The 11,006-nt window shown below is 34.8% G+C and overlaps 3 protein-coding genes across 10 annotated transcripts in view; 2 read left to right on the forward strand and 1 right to left on the reverse strand.

The window, feature by feature from the left end:
- LOC662160 (uncharacterized protein) overlaps window positions 1-11,006 on the reverse strand; it is a 37,652-nt gene that overhangs the window by 15,689 nt on the left and 10,957 nt on the right. The gene's annotated exons all lie outside the window — the stretch shown is intronic.
- On the forward strand, window positions 219-8,892 carry LOC662053 (succinate--CoA ligase [ADP/GDP-forming] subunit alpha, mitochondrial). 8 transcript variants are annotated; one of them, XM_064355870.1, is made up of 5 exons: window positions 5,449-5,598; window positions 6,628-6,802; window positions 7,853-7,912; window positions 7,989-8,461; window positions 8,511-8,892. In XM_064355870.1, the coding sequence occupies exons 3-5, from the start codon at window positions 7,885-7,887 to the stop codon at window positions 8,802-8,804; spliced, it is 795 nt and encodes a 264-aa protein (XP_064211940.1). In that variant the 5' UTR covers window positions 5,449-5,598; window positions 6,628-6,802; window positions 7,853-7,884; the 3' UTR covers window positions 8,805-8,892. The 8 variants fall into 8 exon arrangements, with proteins under 8 accessions (XP_015837131.2, XP_015837125.2, XP_015837124.2 ...); XM_015981645.2 differs by lacking the exons at window positions 5,449-5,598; window positions 7,853-7,912 and adding an exon at window positions 219-344; XM_015981639.2 differs by lacking the exons at window positions 5,449-5,598; window positions 7,853-7,912 and adding an exon at window positions 2,038-2,313.
- Window positions 9,470-10,601, forward strand: LOC107398243 (putative phosphatidate phosphatase). The gene is made up of 3 exons (XM_015981648.2): window positions 9,470-9,664; window positions 9,712-10,190; window positions 10,240-10,601. Exons 1-3 carry the CDS (start codon window positions 9,565-9,567, stop codon window positions 10,501-10,503), a joined length of 843 nt encoding a protein of 280 aa, XP_015837134.2. The 5' UTR covers window positions 9,470-9,564; the 3' UTR covers window positions 10,504-10,601.

The following is an 11,006-nucleotide window of genomic DNA, read 5'->3' on the forward strand; positions in this document are numbered from 1 at the left end:
TCTGTTTACTGAATAGTAAATAATGTGTATGTATTTAATCAGGTATTTATGAAATCTTGACTTTTACTATACAAATAATAAAATTGTAATTGATTTTAAGAAAAAATAATCGTTTATCACCACTTACGAAACTGCAATAATACTAGTAAATCCTTTTTGATATAATATCGTACATTATAATCCTATGCAAGTAGTTAACATTGCATTGGGTCCTATTGTCATTGTTGGTCGTCTTAAATTACACATTATTTTCCATTATCAACTTTCACCAAATTTGTTTGTATAATTTCTACCACATTTCTCAAGCAGTTTAAAATCCACAAACAACAAAACAACATACACTGGTAAGTCTTTCGTCAACAATCAATATTTTCACTTTTACAAAATAATCACTTATTTATCATGTTGCGAGTAAAATAATCTTGTTATTTTGCTCATCCGTGAAATAATTTTCTTATGTTTGTAATTCTTTGCCTTGTTATCGCAATAAGTAATTTTTGTGTTTTTTGCTTTTTTGAATTTATGCTTAAAACATCATTTAAGCATCGTTATTTGAGAACAACACTAGAAATCATAAAATTTCTATTTAATATTTAATAGCAAACGGTAATTTTTGAGTGACTAGTGACCATTTAGTCGCTGTATAACACAGATTCTTCTTTGTGGACATTAAAAATGCAGATGCTATGTCACTATGTTGCACTTTAGTTGCCTAATAAATTGTTTAAAAAATGCTGTATTTTCCGTGCTTTTTGTTTGCATTTCCCAAATAAGATTTTAGTTTTTGAATAAAGTATTATGACGAGTTATGGTGAGGCAAATAAAAATAAATTTTAATTATTATTAACAGTAACTTGTATTAGGTAGGTACGTCATTAAAAATACAGGGTCATTCTAGAAATGGAGCTAATTCATAGAGTTTTAATTAGGAGGTATTTGTCTCTAAATAGTCATAATAACACTAGATAAAAGGTACATTTGCATACTTGTTTATAATTTAAAATGTGCCCCAGTTCGTGTGTAAATATGTACGTGAGTAATTACGTATAGATATCTGAGTAAGTAGGGATTTTTATGTAGGTACGCAAATATTTATCTTAGAATTTTGTAATCTAAATGCATATTGCCCCACGTATTGCGACCATAAATGAATTCATAGAATGCATTAATTGGCAAAAAACGAAAAAACAAATAAATAAATACCTAAATAATGTTTAAGAAGCTTTAGCTCTATAGATACTAGAAATAATAACATGCTCCAAAAAAAGGTGCTAAAAGCCTGGTACTCATTAAAAATGACTTGTAACGGACATTTGGCAAAAACAAAAAGGCCAAAGCAAATGTAAATATTCTTAAATAAGGAAGTATTAAATTATGGTTAGTTGCACGCATCAGCTGATTTGCTTTTAATGAAAATTAAATGTAATTTAAGAACATCAACATCGCCCACTTCCTTTAACTGAACAAAACCCTTAATAGTTTCATAATTATAATTTAACAGTAATGAGTATTTAGTTAACAGTTTGAATTTAGATAACCCCGGATATTTCCTTATATTTTTTTTAATTCTGAAAATTTTGTAAATGCACCTCTTAGATTATATAGCAGTGAGTCAGAAATTCATGACGAATGATTCACGTCATTATAATTTCACATCACAGTGAATAGTGAAAGCAAGAGTTCCTCCCATACACCTCCATTCCCATAGATTTTGCACAATGGGGAAAATTGCGAACACAAAACTGAGTTGATAACACGGGTATTATCACTTACTGTAAAACTGCGGTTGTTTTATCATTCCAAAGACGTCAAACCTCAACTATCGTTCCCCAGGATTTGTATTTCACAATTAAAAACGTTTAGTCTTTATTCGTTACCTACATATTTTGGAGTTGTACCATCTGTTGTCATTTTTTATTAAAACATGTGGAGCTTTATGCTTACATTTGACGCAGGACAGAGAAGAGAACAAACGAAGGCAGAAGAAAGCACTTAAATCCTTAATTAAAGTAATGGGTAGGGTTCAATTGAGGTCTGAAGGTGCTGCACGCCAGTCTTGCGGTTCAGTTCACAGAAACAAAAACGAGCTCTGCTTGAGTTCTTCTTAATATGAATGATTTTGCCTCACCTGAACGGTGGGTTAGTCATCCTGCGAGTATCCGACTCGTGTTACCTGTTATTATTGACCAACACGTGGTTGGCTTCTGATGTCGCACAAACAGTACAGTGTTTGAAGTTTAAAAGTGATAAGCAAATATGAATAATGTTTATAATACTAAGGAGATTTACAACATTCGGGGCGATATGTGCTACGTAAGTATACTTTTTCGTAATTTACGTAAATGCATGCGTTTTACAAAACAATGTATTTTTATACAAAAAAGATCTCTTTGGTGCAACAGAATTTTCAACTTATCTGTTTGTATTATGATTATCTCAATATTAATATTAAATATTGAAACGATAATAGTCTGATCACACAAACATAGTTCACACTTTAAACAATTTTCCAAAAATATAAAAAACGCCATAATTAATTGTTAGGTCATTTTTTGTCATAAAGCTAAACGAACTTATTCTGTCAGGTGTTAACTGTTTTTTCGATTCTTTGAGGTTCATTATAACGGAAGTCTACTGTATTTAAAATTATGTTTTTTCATAACTCTTTAAAAAAATATTGTCAAAATCGGAAAAAAATGTATACCTACGACTCCGTTTGTTAGCTGAAATCTACTATAGTGAAATGCCTGGAACAGATTTAAATTTCCTTAACGTCCATATTTTTGTAATAATTAATAGGATGCGGCATTTAAAATAATCACTAATTATTCACTAATTTATCATACAGCCTTGAAAAGAATGAAAAATTTTAAGTGAATCACTTGCGTAACCTTCTAAATCCAAGAACTAATAATTATAGACGTTCTTTCGAGCGTCCTTCCTGCTGGAGAGCCAAAAAAATTTTTAGAAGCAAGCAAATATTAATTTGTGAATGTATCTTTTGTCGGCTTTGTTCTTTATGGATTTAGTTCAAACTATTGAAATATCTAAAAATAAAAAACAATATCTGGTAGGTTAAACGAACATGTAGACTAGCTGGAAAATATTCGGTATGATCTTATTGTCACGATTTTTTCTTGTCTTGTCTTAAGTTACCACCAAATGTCTAAATTTATATCAGCTGATATAAAACTGCACAAAAAATTTGACGGGTTCATTGCTCTACATCTAATTAAAACCCGTGACTAAAACAGTTCATTAAACAAAGTTTTTTAATTGGTTCACGTAGTTTCACATACGAGGGTCATCGATATAGAATTGATTTGTTTATAAAATTATTAATACGCTACCCTGTGTTTATTATTGTTACTTTAATCAAAACAAAAGGCCGAAAATACGCTCCAGAAGCTTGAGGTAGAGCTTTAATGTCATAAACACATGTTTTGTGTGTTTATAAACTCTTCGTTACGATGTGCAAACCATCCGCAGTGCCCCATAAAAAATCGCACCATCTGTATTCCGACACTTTCGGTTTCGACACAACTCATCATTTTCAAATTTTACGATTATTTCCAAACACTTCCTCGGAATAAGTTTCTGTTTTCCCACTGTCCTCTTTACGTATTTCGTCCGTTTCCTTCCGGTGCAGTAAAAGCTGATAATTAGTAGTGTTAACGACTTCATCTAATAACGACGTAAACAGAATGAAAAATTCGGAGCTTAAAAGTTATTTTTGTTTTTTCCATTTCGAGCAAGGGAATTGTCCGCATTGTGTAAGTCTGATTTTTATCTGTGTTCATGCAACTACGGTCCTTTTGCTCTTCAACTGTGTTTAATTTTCATATCCTCACCCACTACACTAGACAAATTAATTAATTGACCCCTGAAATCTGGCGAGTTAGTGCGTTTAAAAACAATACAGAAGCGACAAGCTTGATAATAATTTTTAAATATTGTATGGTGTTAACTGAGTAAATAATTATTATGCTAATTGTGCGTTAGTCACCATATTTAAAGAGGATTTGCCAGAAACAATGGATACCAAAGTGGTTATTAATAAGGTAAAATGTCCCCCTTTTGCAGTGTCAGTGCGTCCCAACCACATTATTATTAGAGAACAGGTAGGCCTTCTTCCTCACCCTTCTCGATTAAAAAAAAACAAGAATTTTTACCTTTGCGCAAGTGTTGGTTTGATAGAATTATTAAAAAACGTTTCGAAGTCAAAAATTTTAATTTTTAATAAGTCAGTCATCTGTCGCGTCACTGTCAAAAAAAGATTCACAATGTTTGCAAGACAGTTCATCCGCTTCGCCAGTTACGATTCAACCCGGAAAAATCTAAAGCTCACAAAAGCCTCAAAGCTCATATGTCAGGGTTTCACGGGCAAGCAAGCAACATTTCACTGCGAACGTGCCCTCGAATACGGCACTCTCCTCGTCGGGGGCGTAACTCCGGGCAAAGGGGGCAAGAAACATTTAGGCCTCCCTGTCTTCAACACAGTTAAGGAAGCCCGAGACGCCTTAAAACCCGACGTTAGCATAATCTACGTCCCTCCCTTCGCCGCCACTAAAGCCCTACATGAAGCCCTAGAGGCCGAAATCCCCCTAATAGTGTGCATAACCGAAGGCATACCCCAACACGACATGGTCAAGTTTCGCTACAGATTATCCCGCCAAGACAAATCCAGATTAGTCGGCCCGAACTGCCCCGGGATCATCGCCCCTGAGCAGTGCAAAGTGGGCATAATGCCCGCGATGATCCACAAAAGGGGGTGCATTGGGATCGTGTCCAGGTCTGGGACTCTGACCTACGAGGCAGTGAACCAAACGACCAAGCATGGGCTGGGTCAGACCCTGGTTGTGGGCATTGGGGGAGATCCGTACAATGGGACGAATTTCATCGACTGTCTTGATATTTTTCTCAAAGATCCAGACACGAAAGGGATTATCTTAATTGGCGAAATTGGTGGATGCGCCGAAGAAGAAGCCGCCGAATTTTTAAAGAAGAATAATACAGGGGATAAGAGAAAGCCGGTAGTTAGTTACATTGCGGGACTTTCGGCACCTCCAGGACGACGAATGGGGCATGCTGGTGCTATTATTTCGGGGGGAAAGGGGGGAGCCCCGGAAAAAATGGCGGCATTGCGAAACGCGGGGGTTATTATTGCTAACTCGCCTGCTTTGATGGGGGATCATTTAAAAACTGAAATGGTGGCAAAGAAACTGGTTTAAAAATTTAAACTCATTTCAAGTCATTTAAGTCATGTAAGGAACGAGAAAATTAATAAAAATTATTTATCAAAAGTAGTGGGATTTTTTCCGGGGTAAAAGGTAATTACATCCAAGGCAGTATGTAACAGTAAAGCTAAGAAAAGATAGTACTATGAATAATATCTTTCTGCGATCGATAACGGATGAATGTGTCATTTTTTGTATAGATTAGATTAAGAATACGAAAAGGTAAATATGTACCATTAACTTACAGCCAGTGTTAAACTGTGTGAATATCCTTAATTGTTTTAATTAGAAATATTCAGCAAAGTATTTGCTTATGGTTATTGAAATTATGTACGAGCATAAATACCAAATAATTGGTCAGGTATGTTATCTTTTTAATTAAAATAAGCACAGTGTGTCTATCTATTGTTTTTTAACATATACATTTATATTTTTTTAACAGTAATATATGTTATACATACTATGGTGTATTTGAGCTCACTTATTAAGTTTCCTTTAAACTTTGATTTCTCTATACAATACCTTTATACTGCATATTATATTAATTAAAGTAACAATTTATCATAAATTTTTACATATATATTGTCTCAAAAGTAAAAAGTATCTACAATTATTAAATTGGAAACTGTGATCAGTACCTACTTGGACCAAAAATTGCCACATTCCTCTACTACTACGGCAAAATTCGCATTTTGTGTGTTTTTATTCAGGCACGTCTCAAATAATTTATTAAAAAAAATATAACATGGGTTTTATAGTTTGATAAATTTCGATCTCACTGGGATCGCTTTTATACCAATAAAAAATTCTAGGGGTAAAGTTATTGTACTTATTTGTTTAAATCTTCTAGAACGCCTGTTTATTTGATGTTACAATAAAGATAAATAATGAGGTCAATGGCTTACGCAGTGGGATTAGTTTTGCAGACAACACTTTGCAATTTTTTTAATTTAAATGGCTAGTCTTGAATTATTTAACGTCCAAGTTAACTAAATTAATTAATTGTATTTTATGCGACAAGAATTTTTTTAAGAATTCTCAATGATTTCGCATTTGTCACTTTTTGAAATTATTCAATCATTATTATTCAATTTCATTCCCTCGCTCTATTTATTTTTTGTTTGTTAATTAATTGCATATGAATTTGCAGATTTTTGTTTACATGCCTTACTTATGAGGCCAGTTAGGAAACAAAACATTTTTTGCAATGTGTTTATTTCATTAAAGCCGGGGATTTAATCTTCAAAGAGATTATTTTATTAAAGACTATGTGGGTCATTGTGCCCCCATGAGGAGCTGCCGCTTCCTTCTTCCTTGCACATTCCTCCTCCTGCATTGTATCATAATATTTACAGACCTCGTTTAAAATTCGTCCTTTGTGCATTTGCAGGATAATAAAATAATGATGGTTACAGCGCCCTCTGAAGGAACGCTCGACGAAGTCATCACGAAAAATATAGCAGGACTCGATAGAAACATCAACCTGCAGAAGCAAACACTGTTACAAAAACTGCGCAAGCGTTTACGTAGACGGATTTTGGTTGATACGTTGATATTTGTAATAGGTAAGTCAATAAATTGTCATGTAATCGAAATTTGCAAACAGCTCTGTATATCTCACACCGAGTTCATCAAGTCATGATTACGCACTCCATTACGCTTTAAACTCGCTGATAATTCATCGACTTCGGTTCACTATCACGGAAAAGTCGATTTATCCGACGTTGTGATAGCAATTACTGTTTATTGCTTTATTAGAATACATCAGTTAAACAGAGGTCGGCCATCGGTTAGCCCCATCTAGCTGAAACGACTCGAATGCAAGTCAATTTTTTGCATTTTACGAAAATATTTTTTCTGTAAACGCGGTAATTGCGGATTTTTCGAACCCATTTAGCACTTGCAAAAATAAACAATCCTAATTAGTTTCCATCATTCCACTACGAATTTCAATTTGTGCGCACTAGAATAAATTAGACTTAATCCCTTCCTGCAAGCTTTCAACTAAATTCCTGCAGTTATTAAGCAACCCTAATGTCCTTAATAATAGGTAGCTTATTATGATGCGGGAGAAATTTTGCCAGACAGCTTAGGTAAACATTTTCAGAATATTACTTCCATTAAGGTTCCGCAAAACAAATACATTGTAATTCATAAAATGTCTGGAGCAAAAACTGAATTCTCGTTGGCATAGAAGTGTTAATTAGGTTGATTATGGTTAAGTTTACAACAAATAGATGATAACAAATATCATAAATTACTTGGTTGACATTTTTATTACTAGACCCAGTTCGTTACGATTTTGCTTAATTTTCTATTATAAATCATTGAAAAATATATCTTTGACGTTTCGGTAAATTGTAAAGTTGAAAAAGGGATATCGTCACTGTCACAAAGTCGATAAATTCGTTCTAACACCTGCAACATAGTTACAAGTTGAGATTTTTCTATTAAAACTTCCTCCAACTTTCTCGCCGAAATTTAGGAATTAGACTGGCTTGAAAACGTCGCAAGCGCGATATTCCCGAACCGTTTTATTTGTTTTTAGATTATTTGGTCACAGTTTTAATAAATTTGTAGTAACCCTTTCATAATTGTCTTTTCCTTTCGCCCAGGTCAATAAATGGTGGCCGCCATCTAAAATACGATGCGTAGTCGCTACAAACTTTTGTTCAGTAAGTTCTTGATGCCCGGACTTGACTTGCGCTCCTGACCCGAAGAATTTTAACTAATTACTAAGTTTTGTTCCAGTTGCCTTATTAGTATGTCTAGTCGAATTCGGCATCATCCCCAATACAAAACTTGGCTTCACTTGCAAGGACCCGAAGCTTTCCTATCCCTTTAAAGGGGACACAGTTTCCGTGACAACTTTACTGATAAGTGCTTATTTCGGACCCATTCTTATCATAACCCTAGTGGAAGTATTGAAAGAACACTCGTTCAAGAAAGTGCGTCTTGGGATCGTGTGGAACTACTACAGGGAGTGCCTTATCGGCGCCACTTTTGTTCTTCTGATAACAGAAGTAATTAAAGTCATCGTGGGAGAGCCCAGACCGCATTTCTTGGACTCGTGTGAGCCCGACGTTAAGTGCAAAGAAGGCGCTTTCATAGTCGAATACAACTGCACCAACACCCGCTTGAGCAACTTTTTCTTGAGCGACATCACGAGATCTTTTCCCTCAGGACACACTTCCGTCTCCTTGTTCATCGCTCTTTATTGCTCGGTAAAATAAATTTGTGCGTAGCTAAGAGTTGTATAACACTTTTTTCTAGTATCTCATCCAAATTCGCATTCCCTCTAAATCCGTAAGCACTTTGACCAAACCCTTCTTGATCGCTGTTTGCCTCACATGGTGTCTGTTATGTTCCTTGTCGAGGATAACTGATCGGCGGCATCACTGGTGGGATGTTCTGGGTGGGGCGTTTCTGGGACTGTGTGGTGCACTTTACACGTTGAGTCTGCTCCATAGCAAGGAAACGAAAGAGAAAAACCGCCTCAGCAGAACCAGCACGAGTATGACAATAATGTCAGAGAAGAGCAAAGACACTCCAAGTGTTGTTATATAATTTAGGGAATTTTTATACGTTTTCATTACTTGATTACAGTTATTTATTGTACATATTAGGACATTTACGAATAAAATAGCTACGTTTAGTTGCGTTTTTTTATTGTATCTTGGAAAAAACACGAATTCGAAAAATTTCTAATCCCAAAAACTTCAGAAGTTGTTTTTTGTTGGAAAAAATGAGGGGTAAATGAAACCATGAATAAAATTTTTCCTTTTCTTGATTCCTTGAATATACACTCATAAAGAAAAAATAATTCTCCTGTTACAGAAATACATGTTTTCTTAATATTTGGTAGTTTTGAGCTTTTGGGTTAATAAGATAACTTTATGGCTGAAAGAACTATGACAAATTATGAATTCAAAAATTGATGAATCATCAAAAAAGATATTACAGTATAGATGCACCTGTTAGACAACGTTTAAAAGTTTTTGCGTAATATGGTAGAAATGTGGAAAATTATTATCATCCAATAATAGAAGTACTCCAGGTTAGAGCGTTTACAGGTACCAGATTTTATCTAATCTAAATGAACTACAATAGAGCACTGAGTACAAAATTACTCAGCTAATTACATAATCAAACACTGGTTGAATCTTTGATAGTTACTAATGACTCGTAATTATTTTTAACGACACGCAAACAGCTTTTCCACTATCACAAAAAGTACTTAGTCATAACTTTTTGAATCGGCAGTACATCCGACTATAATTTTTTCACACTGGAACCAATATCGTGAAATAATACAAAATCTTATCACATGTGGCTAAGATTATTTTTTAGTGTATTTAATTCATTTCTCACTCGTGTACGCGCTCAAAGACTATACATAATGCATCCTTTCTACAAAATCCTAATTCGTAAGTTAAACCCTCCCTCTGGAATTCGTATTAATAATTGGTTTCAGTTGCTTTAATAGTGTATTTAGCGGAACTAAATATACTGCCACAATTAAGCCCCAGCTTCAAATGCAAGGACCCAAAAATTTCGAAAAAATTCACCGGTGACACTGTCACTGCCACAAACCTGCTCATCGTGACTTACTTCGGACCATTAATACTCATCCCACTGATCGAAGTTCTGAGACAAAATTCCTTCAAGAAAATCAATTCGGGGGCGGTGAAAACTTTGTACAAAAATTACCTCGTGGGGAGCTTATTCGTAATTTTGCTAACAGAACTTTTAAAACGTATTGTAAATGAGGCGCGACCACACTTCCTGCACACGTGCAAACCAGACACGAACGAGTTATGCCAACCTGGGACCCTGATTTCTGACTATATCTGCACCAACCTGCAGCTTAGTACTTCGAGTGCCAAGGACTTGATGAGGTCCTTTCCCTCAGGACATACCTCGCTGTCCACGTTTGGCGGCTTTTACTGTGCTGTGAGTGCGAGAAAAGTTTAAAAATTTTAGGTCAAATTGGATGTTTTAGTATATTGTCCACACAAGGCTTTCTAAAATTCGCGGAAGTCTGGCACGACTATTTCTCATTGCGGTATGTGTTAGTTGGAGTGTTGGATGCTCGATGTCAAGGATAGTAGACAAGAAGCACCACTGGTGGGATGTTTTGGCAGGAGCCACTCTAGGAACGTGCTGCGTCTTTTACACTTTACGCCTCTTGAATAAAAATAAACTTTTGGACAGTGCGGCACCCAGTTCCAAGGGTTCAACAAGGAAACCACTTAAAAAAGATTAAAAAGTCTGAGGGCTGTAGGTTTTGTAATAATTTATGTTTATTTAAATAGTATTTTGTAGAAAATGAAATAAAAAGTTAATAAATATTTAAGTTTTAAACTTATAATATTTTATTTCAATTATTCCTACACCAATAAACGGCAATGAAAGTTGTCCTCTGCTGTCTTGTGTTACACATATTTTCTATTATTCAATAACAGTTAATGAAATATTTCTCTTATCTTTAAACAATACACTTGAGATTTGAACGTTGGAACGTAGTGATCACGAATCATCTGATTTCAAGACAGAGAATTGATATTGCTACATGATGGGGGGCTCGTATTCGTACTTTGTCGAGTTAAAAATAAAATAAAATGTGAGATTTTTTCAGAATCGCAGAATGTTTGTTGTAAAGTTAATCTTTTAATCAAATTTTTAAATGCAATAAAGCAAACTGATTAGCAATGCGAATTTCATTCACACTTTTTCGTTCATCTCCTCCTTCGTACGCCCACGCTTACA

The sequence above is a fragment of the Tribolium castaneum genome, chromosome 3, assembly GCF_031307605.1.
Source record: "Tribolium castaneum strain GA2 chromosome 3, icTriCast1.1, whole genome shotgun sequence".
Classification (NCBI taxonomy): Eukaryota; Metazoa; Arthropoda; class Insecta; order Coleoptera; family Tenebrionidae; genus Tribolium; species Tribolium castaneum.

Coding starts and splice junctions, on each gene's coding strand:
- LOC662053 (XM_015981644.2), top strand. CDS start 4,035: ATGGATACCAAAGTGGTTATTAATAAGGTAAAATGTCCCCCTTTTGCA. Junction 6,803..7,988: donor TACGTTGATATTTGTAATAG/GTAAGTCAATAA, acceptor GTTTTGTTCCAG/TTGCCTTATTAGTATGTCTA. Junction 8,462..8,510: donor TCATCGCTCTTTATTGCTCG/GTAAAATAAATT, acceptor ACTTTTTTCTAG/TATCTCATCCAAATTCGCAT.
- LOC107398243 (XM_015981648.2), top strand. CDS start 9,565: ATGTGGCTAAGATTATTTTTTAGTGTATTTAATTCATTTCTCACTCGT. Junction 9,665..9,711: donor TTTCTACAAAATCCTAATTC/GTAAGTTAAACC, acceptor AATTGGTTTCAG/TTGCTTTAATAGTGTATTTA. Junction 10,191..10,239: donor TTGGCGGCTTTTACTGTGCT/GTGAGTGCGAGA, acceptor TGGATGTTTTAG/TATATTGTCCACACAAGGCT.